The sequence below is a fragment of the Microchirus variegatus genome (assembly GCF_963457635.1).
Source record: "Microchirus variegatus genome assembly, chromosome: 9".
NCBI classification, from domain to species: domain Eukaryota; kingdom Metazoa; phylum Chordata; class Actinopteri; order Pleuronectiformes; family Soleidae; genus Microchirus; species Microchirus variegatus.
The window spans coordinates 14,049,367-14,071,365 of record NC_139810.1 but is presented as its reverse complement, the minus strand read 5'-3'; the positions used below and the strand labels follow the sequence as shown (position 1 = coordinate 14,071,365).

The 21,999-nt window shown below is 39.4% G+C and overlaps 1 protein-coding gene across 2 annotated transcripts in view; it reads right to left on the bottom strand.

Moving 5' to 3' along the window:
- Positions 1–21,999, bottom strand: part of mib2 (MIB E3 ubiquitin protein ligase 2) — a 36,834-nt gene that overhangs the window by 11,728 nt on the left and 3,107 nt on the right. The window contains exons 2-10 of one of the 2 annotated variants that reach the window (XM_083895211.1): positions 14,206–14,601; positions 12,920–13,091; positions 6,028–6,134; positions 4,655–4,849; positions 4,319–4,461; positions 3,282–3,389; positions 3,048–3,152; positions 2,176–2,338; positions 1,401–1,534 (exon numbers count right to left, since the gene is read on the bottom strand). In XM_083895211.1, the coding sequence (XP_083751337.1) occupies positions 1,401–1,534; positions 2,176–2,338; positions 3,048–3,152; positions 3,282–3,389; positions 4,319–4,461; positions 4,655–4,849; positions 6,028–6,134; positions 12,920–13,091; positions 14,206–14,428 (1,350 nt within the window). In that variant the 5' untranslated portion in view covers positions 14,429–14,601. The remainder of the gene's footprint in view (positions 1–1,400; positions 1,535–2,175; positions 2,339–3,047; positions 3,153–3,281; positions 3,390–4,318; positions 4,462–4,654; positions 4,850–6,027; positions 6,135–12,919; positions 13,092–14,205; positions 14,602–21,999) is intronic. The other variant, XM_083895212.1, reaches the window with a different exon arrangement.

Here is a 21,999-nt window from a genome sequence, read left to right as displayed (position 1 = left end):
TTTACAACAAAATTGTAAGGCATCAAAAATTTGGTCATAATATACTATGGATCTATTAATTCTCGGTTGGTTTTTACTCAACTCTCATTTACATTTTGCGAGTTGTATCAGGATATAGATTGTGAAACATAGGTTTAGTATTAGGTTTTGTATTAATGTTGAAAAACAATTAAAATCTTCACACATTAATGACCTTTATTACAATATTATGTGTAATCCACACACGCAAACTCCCCTCATTCACATAGGATGATGTGGGGACTTAACTGTGACTGCTTCTACAAAATGACTGTGCCTGTTCTTATCTTTACTGAATTAATTATGAACAATACAGAGGTGGTGATATCTTAGCTCGAGATGCTTTCTTACTTTTATGATAGACATTATCATAATAACATTACTATTAATTAACATTTCCCACTGTAGCTATGAACAAAAAGTAAAAGAGATTCAAAGGCTGTTTCTCCCAAGTTAAATCTGCCATAAGTCTTAGAAATCGTCTTTCTCTTTGTCTCCCACCTTTGATCATTAATAATTACTATTGAATAAACAGGACCATATCATTATGAGAGACAGTTTCATAAATTAATTATAGACTGTTGTCTTTGTCATTTCCAGTCCATTCTTCATCTAATTTCCATGTTTATGTTTAAATATCACACATTAATGACCAAATACATGAAAGAAGATGTTGACTCGTGTGTGCCGATATGGGAGTCCCTGAATTTTCTGAGAATGAGGAGGGTGATAAGATATATTCACAAGAGTGGGAAGAGGAGTGCTACACTCTACGTTTTGATGCAGCTTTGTGAGATAACAGCACTGAAATTAGATTTTCTAAAAATAGTGGAGAGCATTCAGACTATTCAAAGTGTGCACTAGCATTTGCCACCCTGCTATACCCCGACAAATTATTCTGTGCCCCTGGAAAGTGAGCAGGCCCCAACCCTTTGTTTGGTTGGGATAGAATTGATTTTATGTATGTATAAGCTCAGATATTATTCACTTAACTTAATTTCTGATTCACTTATGGAGGTTTACTATTATTATTATTATTATTATAATAAGCATTATTATTTTAACTTTCTTTTTTATGAATATTTCTTGGTTACATGCTTCTGTGTGACCCTGGACAATGGGATGGAGGTAGAGGTGTGTGTGTCTATGTGTCTCTTATCGGTGCAAATTCAATGAAAAATAATGTAAACATGTATAGAGAATTGTGCAGCGTGAACATTTTAACACTAGGGGAACATTAAGGGATCTTCAATCCCTTTCGACTTGGCTTCCCATGTTACTCCAGCCCCTGATTTCCCCACTCCACAGCCTTGGTGGCATGGTGGAAGGAGCTCTTGGAACAAACAGTGGACTGCAGCACAGAGAAAGAGTGCTGCACTAACCTTGTCAGGATATTTCTGCACCAATTCCCGCACTTTGTTGGCACTACCGTGCGCTGCCTCAATGACCAACCGGCTGGGGTTGTCCTGCTCTGTGGACTGAGACAGTAGCTTCTCCAAAACTGAGATGACAGTACCTGCACACAGATGAGGTAAAAAGGGGAGAGAGACAAGGGAATTAATTTAGCTTATTTGGCTCAATTTGCCTGATGTGAACATGATTAGAAAAGACCTGCAGGAGGCTAAAATGGCACCACAAAGTCATGCTGGTTAATATAATTATCAGGAATGAGCTCAATGCAAATACCCCAGGAATGAGTCAAAATGTCCCTCCATGCAGTGCAATCTGACCAGACACACACACACACACACAGAGAAACACACATCACTTTGTGACAAGCTTCAATCCAGTGAAGTGAAAACATGCAAAGAAAAGGTTTAGTCACAAATAAGAGACTGCAGAGAATTTCTGACATGATGCCAAATGTCTGCTGTGCTGCCAAAGCCTCTTGTTGTCAACATGCAGGATCATGACATTTTTTGACACAAACGTTCCAAAAAACAAACACCCTGCTCACAGGTTGTTGAAAAAGACAGACAGGAAATGGCCATGACTGTAGCCAATCATAGCACAGCAGCAATCGGGTTATTCTGAGAGCATGCAAGGCAGAGGACAGAGCTCAAACAAGGACACGATAGGATGAATGAACGCATGCAGAGGTTAAAGCTTGGGCTGGAGGTTTAGAGATGAGTCCCCTCCTCCCTGTAGAGGCCTTACTTCCAGATTCGCTGTGGTTCTCGGCTGTCATGAGGTTGGCATCCACCTCCACAGGCTGTGCCGAAAGGCAAGCTGGATTAAACGTCCACGTCTGAGCTCCAAACGCCACCCGTAGGTCACCATCAGCATAAACTTTCAACACCTTCCCGACCTGGCCAAGCACCTAGGACACAAAAACAGAACAGTCATTTAAGTGGATGTGGCATGGGTGGGGATGAAAAGGTTTACAGGGACAAAAATAAGAGCGGAAAAACTAATTAACCAGCAACTATTTGTGGTTTTACAGGACATGTCTCTATGGCTCTTAAATTTTAGGTAAACAACCAGGCTGCATTCAGGAAACAGTTTTAAGCCTGATTATTTCCAGATGTACAGCCAATGTTTGTGAAGTGGCTAAGTCTGTCTAAGGGCCTTACTTTGGCAAGTGACACAGGTAACGTCACGCACACAGACAGCAACTAAGTAATTTGAGAGGATATCAAAGTACAGAGTTATCATGGTTTTGCAATAATCAGTATTTACAATATCCAGAAATCCACATCATGACCGTGTTCTAAATAAAGCATTACATTGTTTTGTTTTTTTGTTTGTTTGTTTTTTAAGCTAGTATAGTTTTTCAGGAACTAATATAATCTTAGTGAATTTAAAGCATCACAATTCTGTAAAGTAAAGGTGGATGTGTGAGTTCAAGTGAAATAGCCAGTTGTTACAGCCAGAGCCTGGTCTTTTTGTGTACATTTTGTAGAGTTAAAGTCACCAGTTAAGTCCAAAATCAAGACTCAACTCCACACCTTTGCCAGAATGTGACATAAAGTGAGCATTCAAGCTCTAATACAAAGAAGAGCTAGTATTATCAGGCTGAATGAGCATACAGGAGCCATGCTGTCTGTCCACTCTCCATGGCCAGCCTGCAGTCTCTTCACACTGTCCATATCCTCCAACACTCGTACGAGTTCACCAACTCCAAAAGTGTTCACCTAGGGGAAGGACGGATGGACACATTATGAACAAAGTAACACAGCAATTAGAATTAACTTAAGATACACTAATAAACCAATGACAGTTTATCGCTACCATTTAACAGAAACTCATCTATAAGTCAGTACCTTAGTGAGAGCCCCAGGATGAAAAGTCCAGCGGATGTTGTTGCTGTACTGGACTCTGACATCTCCTCGGTCAGTGATTCTATGAACTGTCCCGATCCGACAAATATACTGCAAACACAAATAGTCTAGACATTAATGTCCATCTGAAATGGACAAAAGTATTTGGACGCCTGAACATTACACCAACAGGGACTGTAATGATGTAACATACATATACTTTACTTTACAGTACATTGATAAGTTGGCCCCCCTTTTGTAGCTATAACAGTGTCCAGCTTTGAATTTGTGCCCATTCATTATGTGGAGCATTTATGAGGTCAGGCACTGATGTTGGAAGAGAAGACCTGGATCACAATCTCTGTTCCAGTTCATCCTAAAGATGCTCAATGAGGTTGAGGTCAGGAGTCAAGTTCTTCCACACCAAACTCAAAGTCAAACCATGTCTTTATAGTCCTTGCTTTGTGCACTGGGGCACAATCATGTTGGAATGCCTGAATTCAATATATTTTAATGTAAAAAGTCTATATGCCAGGGTTAATAGATGAGTTTGTTTTAACTTTACAAAAAATACTCGAACCAAGTGTGCCATTAGATCAGTGAGTCACTTCATGAGGTATCGAGACCCCTTCATTTTCTGCAGATCGTGTTACAGTCTTGTGAACACCAGTCACTGCTCATCACCCACATGACAACAACCATTGCTCTGGTGAAGCATGGTGGTGGCAGCATCATGCTATGGGAGGGAATTCTCAGCAGCAGGAAGAGGAAGAGGAGAAGACTCGTTAAAAAATAAAGATGAGGATGAATGCAGCCAAATCCAGAGAGGTCCTGTTCCACAGTACATGAAACAGGAGCCTATGTGAAACTGATTCAGTTCAGCAATGACCTGAAACATACAGCCATGACAGCGCAAAACTTAAACCCCACTGAACACAAATGAAGAGAGAGATTAGGATGACAGTTCATAAATGCCAAATCAAATAACGCAGAGTTTTCTATAGACTAAAGAATAAAAGTTGAAGGAAAGACTTTTGTACCTCTGCCATTTTTGGATTCCATCCTCCGTGGCCCTCCTGCATCTGTCGCAGGATCTCCACCTCCAGGAGACATTTGACCTTGTCGCCCTGCTGGAAGGAGTGGCCGTCAGCACTTTCCTGCCGCTGCAGCTCTGCGTGTTCTCCTGGATGGACAGACGTCAGCATCAACAATAGGTTCAGACTTAGTGAGATTTTAAAACTAACACCAACAATCGAGTTAGGTTAAACTCACTTTCACTATTGTCTGCTGGCATTCTTAAGCACATCGTTGTCTTAAATATTGTACATAATTACCTCCAAACATTGCAATAATAAAAAAATAGGATTCTTTCTTACCAAGCTTTGGTAGATGATCTTTGTAATAGAAGCCTCCTTGGCCATCAGACACATATTTCAGGTCTACCTTCCCCTTGTGGCCCATACGGTAGACATTGGTGGTGCCATTAGACCATGTGACACTAGCCACGCTGCGACCAGACTCTGTGTCCCAGCCGCGAATATCCACTACCTTCCCAACCTTACCCTCCCCACCTACACACACATGAACGCACACAAGCACATTAAAATATGCAAGAAACAATAACATAACAGCTTGTTCAAGAAAAGCATGGTGAGGTAAAGAGGTGAAAGGTGATGTGATCAAGTGGTGGCAAACACAATATTGAAACATCTGGTGAGAAGAGGGAAGATAGAGACTGTAGCATACGAGACAACTGAGATGTAACAGAGCTGAGGAAAATGTTTCTCATTTTCTAAAATAAGATTGGTATGAATGTTTTGTACCTACATCAAACATCTAACAAAGCAGTTTATCTTATTAATTCATATACAAAAACACTGAAAGTGCAAAGAAACATCATCATTAAAACTTTTTAATATTTCCAAGTGCCCTTATCGTGTCACACAATGGTTTTAGATCCGTACATCAGGTTGATGAGAAGATGCCTGAAATGATTTATGTCCTCAAGCCTCAGTAAGCACACAAAATAATCCAGTGACCCATAAGACTACATGGTGGGCTTGGGGTGTGTGAGCATGCTCAGAATATCCCTTATGCACTTACTTTGTACACCATTTAAGCCTGATGAGTGACTTAACCAAACCCTGGGGTGTTCATTTCAAAGACACCAAAAGGACATTTTGACTCATTCGCTCTAACCCAGAAAAGGGAGCGTTGCTATTCTCAGAGATAACAATGACCCCAGACCAGGAAACATAAAGACCCATTAACATTCTCTCTTACCCTAAAGGGAAAATCCAAGGGTTTTCATTTAGTCCACTGATGCAGAAGATTGTTTTCACTTATTTAAACAATTTCAAAGAGTAACCAGTCTGCACCATTTGTACATGACAGAGAAACATCATAGACAAACACAATCCAATCTCTGCTGCCTTATTACTTGTACCAACAACTTTATTTTAATGAGGGTAGTACTCAGTTTTGCTGCTTAACAAGGCTGGACAAATAAAAAAGACAAGCACATCTGTGGAGCAGACTCAAATGACTCACTGGCAATGTAAGTGCACACAGACACATGTTAATTCATGGGTTAATGAGACGTGAGGTTAGAGTGTTGTTATGGGTTGTGGATAGAGGAACACTTTGAAGAGGAATAGCTCCATACTCAGGCAGGCAGGAGACCTGTTGAGTTGGCAGTGCCAGGTTGGTGATATAAACAGTCTCCTAGAGACACACACAAACCACTCACCGTCTTGGTTGCCCCAGTCCCAGTCAGGTCCACGAACCACTTTAACCCCCTGGTAGATTCCTTTGAGGATGATCCGTGGGAGGTTCTGCCTCGGTGCCAAGCTTACTCTGTGATAAGAGCATGAAGACACAGCTCAACAAACCACTCAGCACACCAAGTTAAAACAATTAAGTCTGAGTACACATAACATGACCATAACAAAATATTGTGTGTATTTACTATAAAACACAGTAACAAGTCTGACACAAACCAAGCCACACAACATTTATATAAAGCGTATTGATAATTAAATTTGGTAAATCATAGTTAATCATTCAGATTATGGAAAAGGAGAAAAAAACATCATCAGACAGACAGAGAAAATTCAACAGATAGAACCAGTGGAATCTTCCAGAATCCTGAAAAACATACATGACTAAAGCTGTTTTCAGACATGAGCTCTATTGGAGACAGTTTTGGATACAGACATTTTCCAAGTTTTGCTGTGAAACACTGTGAAACCTCCAAAGTTTATCTTGCTGTGATCTCATAAGAGCTAAATCAGAATATAACACATTTTACACAAGAGTGCTGGCAGGAATTTCCCAAGCAACTCCTATGGATATTTTCCCTTCAGTACATGAAGCAGCTTCAGAGTCGTTTAGAAGAGCTGCATTTACACAAAGGTTTTCTTCACATTCAACATTTTGACAAAAGAACATTTGAAGAATTGCCATACTATGTATAATGAAAGATCATGACACCCGATACTGGTCTCCTTAGCTCAGTTGTTCAAAATACAGCCTCCAACAACCACATGCTGATTTTTGTAATCAAAACCTTATTGAATGAGTTTACTAAATGTTGTCTATCATGTGGTCAAGTTTTCAAGAGATAAACTTAAAAATGCATTAAAATATAAATAAAATTATTCTATAAATAAATAAATGCTAGTTTCAACACCTGCTTTTCTAACACTCAACAGTCTCAACTCAAATCACACATTCAGATACTCAGAGAATATTTGATAAAAATCTGTCATACCTTATGGTAAAGATTTGATCAGATCTTGATGCAAATGAGCTTCCTATTCCCATACTTTTTGATAAAATCAAACTCCAGCTTGCATTTCACGCAGAAACCTTTTTCGGATAAATTCAAAACCATTTAAAGTCCATTTGGATCAAAATAGTCTTGTGAGAGCTGTAGTCCTCAAGGAGCTTCTTAGAGGCTTTGCTGGCTTTCCAAGCTCCACGTCTCTCAAAACATGGAGATTTCGCTTTAAGTTTCCATTGGCTAGCTTCATCTCTCGTCACTGGCCAGATTTTTCAGGTTCCTCGTGCAACAGGAGTAAACATCCAATACAAGGGCCAACAAACTGTAAATCTCGGCGTAGGACTGAGATCTTTTCTGAGAAGATTTCAGAGCTTTGAGGCTAATCCCTGAAGAGCAGAGCTATCAGAAAGCAGGCCACCTCAGGGCAAAGTAAAAGCCACATATGCAATGTAATCCTTACACACATATGTGTAAGAATTTGTGTCTAGGTTTATGTAACTGAGAGGGTGGAAATTCTGTACATGTAGGTATAACATGTTAGGTACATATAAATAATTGCCTGCCCTGTTTCACCAAGTCAACAAGTCAAACACAACACACACATGTATAGATATACACACACACTTTTGCATGAACAAAAATATATTCAGACTTCAGAATTGAATAACTTAGACCTGTATATGACAAAGAGAGCTAGCTCAGCAAGAGAATACACTATTTTTGAACTCGACTAGTAATGATTTCTGAAGTAAAGAGTATATTACAGAAAATGTCCATATTTCACATTAAAGAAACAACCCCAGTGTTTTGAGTTGTTGATGTTTTGTACTGAAGCTACTCAAGGATCAAGATTCCAAATCCTTCTTGACCAAATGTCACCTCTGCTCCCAGACAGGATCCGCACAAGAGGCAAACACCTCAGGGCCAAGTCAACAGTCAGCCAAGGGTTACCCTGACTTTTAGAAACAGAAGCCAACTGCTTCTTTACAATAATCTAAAGCACCAACAACCATGGGTGGGTGTGTGGCTTGATATGAGGCCCAAAGGCCCCTTTTGCATGTGGCTTCCAAAGTCCCACACAAACAGCACTGACTGGACCAGACATAGAGTCATTGGACAACTTTGACTCATCCTCTACAAAACCTTTGCACATGTTGCAAGCTCAGCACACATCTGTCAAGTCCCTGAAACCCTTTTCAAATGTATGAAGACAGCAGTTTGGTGGTCTCAGCAAAGAGGTAGTGGGGACAGGTTTGAAGTGGCTTGAACAGTAACTATAGAAAGGGGCATTGACAAGGTCAGGTGGGGCAGTGAAGCTTGATATACAAAGGAAGGATTAGGCCTGGCGGTAATCTAATCGGTCCCTGAGCTAGTGAGTGCATGTGTGTTGTTAGTGAGATGAAGAGCCGATTAACCAACGGCATGCCAACCATCTCCTCGTAAAAACATATGGTACACACATATCCCACCCCGAGCACTGTCAGCACACACATGTGCTACAAGACCAAATGCACAACAGCGTGAGCCTTCAATAACACTGAACATCATAGACACAGTCAAATCCTGACAAAACAAAAAGTCACATAACACTGACGCAACGCTTAATGATTGGTGAACAGCACATAAACACAGCACCTTGTCACTGTGTGTTTGACACCTCATATCTATATGCAATTGAGAAAATAAATACTAATCTGCACAACTGACAATGTTAGTATCAAAGCTAAGATATGTGTATGCTTATCCAATAAAATCTGTTGTAATTACAACGCAAGGTAAATCTACGTCATATTTCGCACCATGTCCATGATGACACTGCTTTGGCGTCAGCTTTCTGCAGCAGTTTATTTTGATGACAACTTCTCAATGCTCAGTCCCTCAGGACACTAATAAAGTTTCTGCCTACAGAATGGCTATAAACTACAAATAGAGTAGAATGCCTGAGTTGCCATTAAACCCTCACACATGTTTAGTCCACATAAAAGGAGTCAATTTTAACAATTCAAAGCCCAAACCATTCTCTTCACATAAATCACTGCTGGCAAAACAAGAACTCCCACTCATTATGGAACCAAGCTTAATTTGCCTTTCCAGGCAAATATCACTGTGTCTCATGACTGCCAGATAATAAATCAGTCTTTAGAAATTCTGCCACTGAAATATGGGTCAGACTGGTCTGTAAATAAAGATGTGCTGTGTGTTTGATAACACACACTGCACAGTGCTCCTCCCTTCATTCATCTGATGAGAAAGGAAATGACTTTCATGTGATGCGATCCCAGTGCCAGGCAACAATCAAAACAATTTCTGAATGTATTTGATAAAATGATGAAGAGAGAACAGAATATAATTCATTATATTGATAGAAAAACATTGTTAGGATTGATTCATCTTTGTCGTGCTGGTAAATCTGTAAGACTAAGCACTAATGAATGTTAACTGCATTATTGGACCCACAACGAAGACACACAGCTATAAAATCAGGTAATACAATTAAACAAGACATTAAAAAAAAAAGCCTTCAAGCCTTTGCACCCAGAATTACATTTTTTTCAAAGTCTTGCAGTTTCAAGAAAGCTTCACCCTGTGGGTTTAATTTCACACTGCACTGTGAAACACAATTTATTTCATGTAATAGATGATACACATGTTTTATAAAAGCTGGTTTACTTCCAGCAGGAGTATAATTGCAAACAGGAAGTGGAGCAGAGAAATAAAGGTATAATAGTAATATTGAGAGGAGTAGAATAAGCATTGTTGTCACCAAGTGGTTGAAAATACAGAGAATAAAGTCCGCGTCAATGAGTTCACGTCACTGCTGAATATAGAACTTGTACATTTACAGTGCGGTCAGAGATGAACACCAAAACAACATCCTACACACTGTCTAAAAAGTCACACAATGACACACACGAGAGTGACTAGTAAAGACTTGATACACATCATGGCTGCCAAATGACTTCAGCTGATTCACAGTCTTTTGTGCCACTTCCAGCCATCAGTATACTATTCATGTTTCAGGCTCCATGGAAACCGTCTCAGTCAGAGTCATAGTGGAGTGAGGTCCAGTGTGCATCAGTGACGTCAATTCATTCAGAAGTTCTTCAGAGAATGATGAATGATGCTCACGTTTTTTAATATCTTTCAGATTAAATGGATACTCAGTCTCGACTATTTTATCAATTAATTGTGTGCTAACCACAAAACATAACGTGTCTAACACAACTGCAATTTGATTCATATTTTGCTTTCCTATGGGACACCTAAAATTAAATTGTAGTTCTGATATTAAAATGCCTCAGTCCAAAGTAATAAATCCTTTTACATACTAGATTAGCTTCGCCTCCAACAATTACTTTCATAAATTGATCAATTGATTATTTTCTCAATTAATTGAGTAATCATTTGGTCCATAAAATGTAAGGAAATGCTATTGTTTTTCATACCGGATTAACATGTTCTTAAATGTCTTGTTGTTTTGTCCACAAACCAAAACTATTTTTATTATATGAAACAAAGAAACCAGAAAATATTCACATTTAGGAAGCTGAAAATCTGATTGAATGATGAATCAATTATCAGAGTAGTTGACGATTAATTTAGTATTAATAATCTATTAATCAAGTAATTGATTATTAATATCAATTCAGTTTTAATGGACTGATCCTTAAACACTTTTTTATATAGATTCTTAATAATCATTGAATAAAATAAAGATTGTCAGTGAAACTGAGCCAGTGTTTGTGCAGTGTCGACAGATGGAAAACAATGACCTATTTGAGGGGTCACATAAATGTGTTTACTCTGCCAATAAAACATCACCGTCATGAAGGTCAGTGCTGAGCCAAACAACATTTGGGCCTCAATGATGAATCAATACTCAGGATGAGGATGAAATGAAATTCCTGTCAGAGTGCTAAATGATCACTCTGCTATTTTGTCTCAGTCCAGGCTTGAGAGAAAAAAGTCCAAATCCACTGCTCCATTTCCACACGGTATGCAATCAAATGTGGACCTGGCCCGAGTCCAAAATGAGACATTTTTCTGTTTATGGAAAGTGTGATCACAGAACGTGATAGCAGGAGGTGAAGACAAAAACAGCACAGAGATGGCAAAGATACAAGGTTCAAGTCATGGCCAGAGATTTGGAGCTATGGGTGTGATAACTGATTTGTTGCACTGTTGCTGCATGAAGTGATGTATTTCAATAACACAATAAAACTGTGTATTTAGTGTTCCCTCTGTGACAGTAGTGTTATTATTTGAATGAGTTTGAACTTTTGCTTCATACCCTACAATTCAAACAGCCCTTTTTAAGTCAGTAGAGAGGGGAAAAACACCACAACAAAACAACAGTTTTACTTGAAGACTGAATTGCACTAAGGATCATTTGCAGAATTCACTGTAAAGCAAATGCAGGAAAATTAGCTGGACCCGAAAAAACTCTTGACGAAATCTGGGTCATACATATCACCTCGTTAAAATGAGAACAGTCCATCCAGCTGACATTCAAATAAAGCCTGGAGCTTTTCGGTGCTTTACTGTGAACTGATGCAGAAGAGTGAATTCTGAGGAGAAGAACTCATTCCAGTAAATCTGCATATGAAGGACACTTGGAATCAGCTCACTAAACATTAACCCACAGCAACCCAAGCATGGTTTTAACCAAGCTCACTAAAACAGCATCACTCTTTACACCTACTCAGTGTAATTAATAGTAATTTTAGGCAGCTGCATGTAAGAAATGTACTGTAAAATCACGATTTTAAGAAATGAAACAAACATGTTCAAGTGAAATACTGGCTTCACTGATGACAATGGTGAGTCTAACTGAATCATCACATGCCTGTAACCTATCCTGCTTTAGACTGAGCCCCAGATCCTCCCACCTCATTAACATATGACACAGAAATAAATTGAAAAATAAATAAATTAATGAATCAATAAAAAAAATATTATTTTATTAATTTCTGTATTTATTTATTTATTTACTTATAGATTTGTGATTTTTCGTGCTCCACAGAGGGAACAACTCTTTCCCAAAAAAATGTTTGAATTGCAGTACCTATTTTATACTCTAGTTGCATATCTTGAATGCCGTTTTTTCCACTACATGGTTTCAGCACCTTGGCATGGCAATTTTGCTTTTCCATTAGCGATAGTACCTGGTACTTTTTTAGTACCTGCTCAGGAGAGGTTCCAAGCGAGCTATGCCGATACTATGCATGAGGTCCTCCTCATTTAGATTCAGTGAGTTAAGAGTCACTTGTACAGTATCAAACATCATCTCAATTACTAAAGTCAGAAATTTTGACTCTCATGTATCTATCTGCTAGAATGAATTGTAACTGACACTAATAAAGTGATTCTGTAACAGATAATACATTGGCTTCAGGTTTGAAGCAGAAGGAAAAAAAACAAAAACAACGTTGAAATAAAGACATCTCAAATCACTGTTTGTTGTATGTCAAAGGGTCAACAATGATTGATTACACTGTATGCTAATGTAAGGGTAGGAAGCTGTAGGTAGTCCATTAATGTAAAACCATGGCCTATCGAAGATTGAAATTTAAATACTTTTTCGGACTAATTAGGTGAGAAGGGATTGAAAACAGAACAGCAAGTTGAAGGTTTTCCAGCAGAAATGAACAGAGGTCAATCTTACTATGTGAAAGTCCCATCCTAAACTAATGAAGCTTAAACTGAGCTAGTAACAAATGTACACCTCCGATGAGACCAACTGAATGTGAACAAACCAAGCTACTAGAGCAGAGCTGTTGTAAATGATGATGCTCAAATTAATAATTTAAACAAGGATCAATTGTGGCAGAGAAGTGACGGTGCAGTTTGTACTCACGGCTGGGAGTGCGCCGTCTCATATCGCTCAAACGCGTGGCCCAGGTCATGCTTGTTGTTCATGTAGCACTGGGTGCACAGGTCGTAGTCGAAGCACACCTTGCACTTCCATCGCATTCCCATGATGCCATGCTTCTTACAGCTGTCACAGATGATGTTAGAGTGACGTACACCTAGAAGGGAAGGAAAGGAAAGGTGGTTGAACACAACACAAGTGAGTGGTTTCATACATTTATTAAATGTTTCCCTTTTTATGGCTTTCTATTAAATTTCTCTTGTGAAGAAATAAATCACGTCCAATATAACTGTGTCTCTCCTTTATGCATATAACTTGACTGAAGTAAGATACAGCATATCTTGTCTATGCTGATGTTACATGTGATGTCCCATGAGAATTGGAAGTAATGAGGCACAAACCGCATTAAAAAAAATACTCCCATGCCCTCATTTCCTAATTTTATTTCTCCGCTTCTTTTGCTCCATTAATTGAAGGATCAGCTACAGAGGCAGAAAAATGTCACTTTAAAACACTAAAACCCTGTATTAGTGCCTGTGCCATTCAAGTCCAAAACACAGCCGGATGTGGCTGACAATGAAAAATGGGGCGTGCTTATTTAAAACAGGAATCGTGAAGTCTGTAAAGCCACAATAACAAAAAAGTCACATAGTTGTGACCATCTCAGCTGACAGACAAGCTCAGCATACAATGCATCCGGTTGGTACCTGTGAAGACTACAATCCAGTATGACTTGAATAATAACTGTTTTATAAATTTTGCAATTACAAAGACAAGTATTCTAATACACAATATAGTTCTAGTTCAAGACCTGATAAAAACACAAGACCCTCTCAAAACTGTACAGGTGTCAACAGCAAACAAAATGTATAACTGTATCATAAAAACAAAATGGTGAAGAAGAAACCTGAATGATACACTGGAGTGTCTGAGAATCTGTTAGCAAACAAATCTGTGTTTGATGGAAAATTCAACCAGGTTCTTCATTAAGTCCTTTAAAAAGACAAGGCTGTTTGTGGAAAATTGTCATCATAGTGTTTATTCTGGGCTGGCAGTAGGTTTCATGAAGTTCTTCAAACATTTTTCAGTTTGACAATTCATGAGACTGCTAGCACTAAGGTCATAGCACTGCCGGCAACACTTAATTATGTTGTAATAATATTGAATATATCACATGATAGCTTTTAACTGCTGATAAACAGCTATAAATGGAACATGGCCAGACAACACACACACACACTGTATGTACAACTGATGACTGGAGTTCTTACCGATTTGAGCATTATCGTAAAGCAGCAGGTCGAAGGCACCCTGGTAACCAGTGCGGTAGTTGGTCCTTGTGCCACTGTCCCACTGTACAACCACTGTCTTGTCCGGTGTGGTTGTGCTTCCCTGCCGACCAATCTCCACTACAGTGCCCACGTGGCCTTCTCCGTCATCCTGGTTGCCCCATTTCCAGTCCAGGCCGCGCACCACACGCATGCCCACCTCCATGCTGCCTCTGTTGGGGCCTGGCCTGGGGGCTGAGCACGACGGGCGGGGCCTGGCAGCGCTGTCACTTCTGCTGCTGCGCCTCTGGGGCTTATGAGAGGTGGGGCCAACTCTCGCCGACGATATTGCAGGTAGAGAAGGCACCAGGGGGGTTTCCAGGAACAGATCGGGGGAAACTAGAGATAATAGACAAAAGTTCAATGAAAAACATAAAAGACAAAGCAAAGAAAAGGGATATTGTAATACGAGTTTAAAGTTAGCAAAGTAATAAACCTCGGAAAAATCTCAATGCCTGATATTCTGAGAAATGTCAAGAAGTGAGCTGAGAGCTGAATAAGGGGAGGTGATGATTAAGCTGGGGACACCGCACAACTTTTTTTAGGCGTTACTGGTTTTGAAAAGACTTATTAGAGGACACACTAAACATGACGACTGAAAGACCAGGGATCGCACATTTAATGACTGTGCCTGATAGAGAGAGGTCAAACTAGAGATTTGTCAAACCACCTGAACGCATCACAGTCTTGTGAGAATGACCATGGCTATGAAGACGACAGTTTAAGGGGTAAACAAACCTTGCCATTGTTGTTTTGATATTCCCGCTACTTCCTTTCGTCTTCTGACACTATTTCCTGCGTCCCACCCACTCTTTTTCTTTGGCTGTTGGCAACATGAGTTTGCAGTTGCGTTGGTAATCAGTACATACTACCTGATTGCACTCAGAGTTGGCTAGAGAGTGACCATGACTTAAAAAACGGATTTACATGTTTTAACTTGTCTAAACATAACAAATTGGAGAAAGCACTGCACGTGTCCTTGTTGGAGGTTTGCACTCTGTTTGCTAGTGTCAGGACACCTTATCTCAAGATAAAAAAAAATTAAAAACCTGGACCTGTGTCCAGATCATTACCAACAGAAAGATCATTTACAGAAAGACAAATCTCCTTGGTGGAGGTAACTGAACTGGTCCTTACTAACTCGTCCAGTCTTCACGCTACAGCCTTAAAGTCGCTTCAGTGGGACCATGCCACTGCTCTTAATCACAGTAATCAAACAATCTGTTCGTCGTCTGTCAGTGGCTGTTGAGGGACTCATGAAGCAACATGCCATATGTCTCCGTTTTCTGAGCAGGGTTGCTGCTGAATGTTTCACTGGAGACCTTGGTACGTGTCATGGCACATTTCTGAAGAGAGCAGCTGGACTCAACTGCTATGCCCTAGCGAGCTAATCAAGCCCTGACCTGACACATACGCCTGCACGTCACATCCATAACAGGGCAGTCTAGAAACCGGCATAACATCAGACATTTTTAAAACATAACCCTTCGAAATATGATAAGGTAAAAATACTCAGCACTATGAACATGAACCTTCTATAAACTCATCTCTCAGACAGACATTTCACACATTGTGTCTGAATGAATGCTTCTGTGTGTAGAAACAAAACTTAATGACAAACTTTTGCTGAAGAGCATTATACAGCATCAATCATACAGCATGCACATCCATACAGTGCACTTCCACCATTGCAATTATTGGTATATTTTAAAAGATACTTTCTTCAAAGGCTAGTGGGGTCTATTCATATACTGTAGGCAACAATATAACATTATAACTATAGTTTTGATTAATAACAAGAGAGTAAACCCACACTATGTAGTCATGTTTTACTCACGGCTTGGAGTGCGCCATCTCAACAAAAAGAATAACTTTAGCTGACAACAATTAAGTATTTATGTAAAGACACAGAATATGGTCAAAATTATTTATTGCTATTATTTTTTGGCATATGAATCATGATTGCACAACTAATAATTTTACCTCAACTGTAAAGGGTCATACACAGTCCCTCAAGAAAGTGGAGCTAACACTGTTAGCATACTGGATAAGCTCACTGTAACAGTGTACAAACAATCCCACCAATAAAGGCCCATGTGTTGTTGTGGAGAGGAAGGAAAAAAAAAAACTCGAGAGCACATGTATGGTTTTTCCAAAACCACAACAAAACCAGAGAGACGCACCAGCAACAGCACCTGCACTGTGTGACAGACCACACTGCAACATAAAAAGTAATTATAGAACTCGTCTGAAGTCTCATCACAAGCCCATACCCTGGAGTTGTGCCCCGTGTTTGTCAAAAGGGTCACACATCTGACCACATACCCGAGCAGATGGTGGTAGTAATCCATCATGTCCCAGTTTACAAGAACCACAGATCTAAATTAGAAGGACAAAGGAGAGTTGAGCCTTTTCTGTGGACAAAGAATTTCCAGTAAATGATCTATAAATCTTGATGAAGAAAGGAAACATTCCACATTATTTAACTTGGAATATAACCACATTTGCATTGAAAATATCCTTAGGAAATGCAAATGAAACTCACTTTATCGGGTTGTTTTCACCCGGTACTCTCATTAATACAGTTCAGTCAAATATACTTACAAAATGTTTTCAGAACACAGTGAACAAATGTATCTAATGTGGCAAGATTGCATGTGCATGCTCATCAAGTGTATTAAAGGCATCTGCTAATGAATAAAGGGGATCAAAGGAGGAAGAATAGGATTGTACTCCATTTTCTGCCCAAAATAACAGCCTGAAAATGACTTCAACTGTGATGTGGGGATTTTAAGTGCGCTGAAGACTAAGTTTAGTAGTAGTAGTAGAAGAAGAATATTCACTCAAATAATTTCACTGAACATTTCAACATGCAAACAGAGAAGCTGTGACAGGCACATAGAAGGGTGTGGATGGTAGCAGGAAATGCCAAGTTGATCTAGATCTACATCAACCAAAAAAAAAAGGCAAGAATATTTTGTCCAATTATTTGCAATCAAGCCAGCTCAGAACTAACAAACAAAACAGATACAGCACAGCATAGGGTCATTCAGGGGATAACTCTAGCCACACATCAAGCTTCTATCATACATCTACAGAGACCCAATTTCTGACTGTCAGCTTCATCTTTTTATCTCTGTACGACACAGCGAACAAGCCTCACTTTGACAATCACAACTTTAAAAAAAATAGCCAACACTCAGTGTTCTCTATACTGACGCATGTTTAGCAACTACACTTCTGCTCTGAACAGCATTAACTGCTACTTCAATTTTTGTATTTACTGCTACGTTCACACTTAGGCATTTCCATATCATGTGTGTAACGCTTATCTGCAGCAACAATCAGGACAAATTCCAGAACAGTTTCTGTGGACCTGATGACTGATGAGCTTGTTCTGAATGTTTTCTAGTTCATCGACTGGGGTGGTTCAATACCACGCCTTATGTGATACAATCTGCTAACCATTTTTGAGCAACTGAGTTGTTAATAACATAGATGTGTTGTCCATTTTAAAAACATAATGTTCCAACTGTGTAACAAATATTCTGCTTCTCCCATACAGGAAGAACTGACTTGCCCAGATGACTTAAAATGCTGCTTCTTCTTTGTATTACATTTTTTACAAACACAATTTCTTATTTTAGGGCTAGAATTAGTTCACATAGTTGTTTTTTTATGATACCCTTTCCAGTTTGTTTAGATACAGATACTGATACTCAGATTAGGTCATTCCCATCAGTGACAGTTGGGGGCACATTAAATGCTATACTGAAATCAGCAGTAGCTATAATTATTTGATTCTGGAGATCTTAACATTTCGAAGATCACTCGTGAATTAGCACACAAATGTAAACGCTAACCAAAATACATATCGATGCAGTATTAACAAAATGGACTCAAAAACACATTGTGACTGATCACATGCGGGTATTCTGAGACTACTGACAATTAATAGATAAGTAACCATGTGAAATCCAATTGAGTCTAATAATTGCCACATCTGTGACCAATAATAGCAGTTAACAATTTTAACTCTGTGATCTGAATTAAATTCAACAGAATACATTCTACTACAATCTTATCCGCTTTGTTAAGGATTCATTATAGCTTCCAGTTACCTGATTGGCAAATATACAGCACATGCAGCTCCACATGATCGTTTTTCTTCCAGATGTGTGCGTGTGTGTAAAGCAGCCTGACCAGGCCACCCGTGTTGCTGAAATGTCGCTGCCAATATGCGACTGAGGGCTAAGAGTGGCAAGATTACAGCTCCGTGCCTGTACTAACAGATGGGCTGGATTCCGTCATACACACAGCTGAGGGCCAGTCTGGGGGTTATGTCAAACACAAAATGTCTTCACACAACCAATCAGGCATATGGCCACAACACGAATACACTCACAAACCATAACAAATTAAACCTGTTTAATTAATTAATAATACCAGGTTTTATTGACTATTGGGAATGAGGTACAGTATATGTGACTGCACTGACAAAGTGACTGATTGGTAGGTATAGGTTAAAAAACAAATTGTTTTGCAGATGAATTTTAAAGATCCACTATCAGTTTATAAAATATTTAAATCAGTCTTTTAATATGTAATTTTCTGTATCTTCTGCATAAATATTGCAAAACAACATTAGTATTTTTAGTTTAACATTAGTTCTGTGAAAATCTTTCAAATCAAAAGCACAATTGGTATGGAAACTGAAGCAATCTAAATGAATCAATATCAAATAGAATCAAATCAAATGAGGAACAATTGATTTGGGATATCATTAACACTACCCAGCCCCACCGGTTGGCTTGAAGTGGTCACACAAAATGTTTAAGAATCAATGTAAAAATGGAACACTTGAACCTCTAAACCAGTGTTACATAAGACTCCTGGGACATGACAAATGACCAACGTGATTTCACTTCAGTGGGAGGACACATACATCGACTGTTCAATAGGCAGATACACTTCAGCACTTTCATAATTGTCACTGAGCAGTTTCTAAATGGAAAATGAGTCAGTAGTATTATTATTACTGACGGAACTAGTGCCAGCAGACATGTGCTACTGCCTGGGGCTTTCTCAGGCTGTGTGTCCTGTGACATGTGGTCTGACTGGCTTATATACTCACTCCAATGTCTAATAAGAATAGACTGTGTCCCTGTATTCTGGGTTCTTTTGTGCACTGCTGTGTCCATGAGGCCTACAGTAAATGCTTAGCAAAGTGTAATCTAAACACAGGCTCTATGACTTTAGCCTCATCAGCCTCATATCAGCCTGCTGTAACTGGTTCATGTCAGACACATCTGGTGGCCAGAGGACTTTGGTGAAAATCAATATGGACTCTGAGTAAATAACACATTTACAACGATTTCCTCTGCTCAGCCAAACTAGTTTTTCTCAAATCCCACTCCAAATATAATTGTATAAGACGATACAACTGTGAAAATCAACCCCCGAGTGTGGAAAATAATTAATCATGATCACATTTAATCAAGCACTCCGCTATTAAAACAAACAGATTGTGAGCTACATTGCCATTTTCAAATCAAGTACAAGTATTTTGAGCTTCTTCCAACACGGTCCTTAGAACGCAAATAATATTTAAAAATAAATCTTCTTGATACCATAACTGTTCCTGACACCAAACGTTATCCCTAAACCTATGAACATGTTCCCTAAACTAACTCTACATTTGACACAATGCTGAATTTATCAACCTAGAATTATTGAGAATTATTGTACTCACTCCCCATGATCTTCAGCCCACTTTTGAACATGTTGGCTGCTGTATGATTCCCAGTTTGTTGTGTCACCACCGGCCTTGGGGCTGCTGTTATCCCAGGTCTACACAGAGGGGCATCTGAAATCCTATGGAGCACTCATCGTGCTAACAGGGGAATGAACCCTTTTTTTTGGCAGATTCTTAGTATTGGGATTGACTTGAACTTTGCTCTTTGATTTGGAACATGCAATTCTTTTCTGCTTTGCCTGCTTGATCTTTTTTTGTTATTCAAGGACAGCAGGCGGAACTACATTATCTGAAAAACACGTCGTACATGGACAAAGGCTGGCTGAGTTAGGTAAAGAAATGACACACAAAAGAAATGTTGTGAGTCTACACAAGCGGACTGTGTTTTCGGTAAATATTTCACTTTGTATAAACATGAGGCATTGTTGTGTCACATAATCAGTTGTGAGGGGAGGCTAAGACTATCAAGTGTTATCTTAGGCTTTTTTTTTTTTCTTTCAAGCTGAGCCTGATTCACACAACTTTAAGTGCAAACTGCAAACTGACCTCAACTCAAGCAGCATGTCAAATGTCAGTATAGAAGCATAATGTTTGTACTTGCACATTCTCACTTCATTTGAGGCAAACATTAAAAGCTTTTATCCGTTAGGCTAAGCCCCATAGAGTAATCGGTCAATTCAGTGCTTGAGAAATGAAATTGAATACACTTTCATCAGCAACACAATGATCCTTCTTTAATGAATCCTACAAGTACAATATGTGATTAAGAACGATTTGATATTGATTCTCACTGCACTGTGGCCATAGTATATGATGTGTATGACTGTGCTGTAACTAAGCTCTCTGCAATCAAAAATCAACCTACTGAAACCCCAAATTACTTGCAGTGGCAGATTACAAGTAGGACAATTTTTTTTTTGTGTGTACTTTTGTGTTCAGCTGCCTTTATTACAGATGTTAATAACATTTGGCATGGACACATAGAGGTTCATGCCTGATGTCTCTGCACATGGTCTTTGCATTTCTGTGATAGTAAACAGTGAGATCAGCAAAACTGGTTCACTCATAACAGAAGCAGCCATGTTTTATTAAACGAATTAGAACATTGCTTTACGGATCACTATTTTTAAAATGCTAACTAATTTTTCCAAAATATTTCAAATATTAAAAAGCTGTTACGATTAATACATTCTCTGCCATCAGCAGCATCAACATGGTTTTCATGATCTTACAGAAAAATTAACTGCTATCATCCAAACGGACAAGACTGAGACAAATGTGTTGCTAAATAAAGCATATCCTATTTATCTGGTTTACCTGTTGGTATAGTGATGTGCAGCAGGGTGAATAAAGACACCGACCAAAATAGAAAAAGAACGGAAGCGGCTCCTGTACCTCTTGCTACACAAATGCATCAGAAGATGAGAAAGATATTCACTACCAGTGTGGCAACACCGGCTCCCAGTGAAACAACAAAAAAAGCCTCCTCAGGGCTGGAGCCGTGTTCTCATACACTGCCTGAACGAGCCGGCTGAGCAGGAGGAGGGGATGCAGGGGGCAGAGAAGGGGGAGAAGGGCGGTCAGGCCGGTATTCCGGAGATGTGATATACAGCTGCATGTAATGTCCTGCCGTACATGCGTATAGCATAGCCGTAGCTGTAGAGGATCAAAGCTGGAGGAGGATGAGGATAGAGCCCCGCTGCTAGAAGATGCAGCCAGCATTTAGTCCTTTGTGTGTTGTGTCAGCAAGGATTATCAGCGTGTAGGAGGAGGAGAGAGGAAAGGAGAGGAGAGGGAGGAGGACGGCCAGGAAGAGTGGCTGCTCAACGAGCTCTGCATTCAGGTCGACGTTCTCTTGCTCTCGCATTAAAAACAGGCCAATGGGCTTTGCTGTGCATAGGACTCCTCTGATGCTATATCCCAGCACTGGGCGTGAAGCTGACACACTTTTTTGACAAGGCATTGTGTATGAAAACATGTGC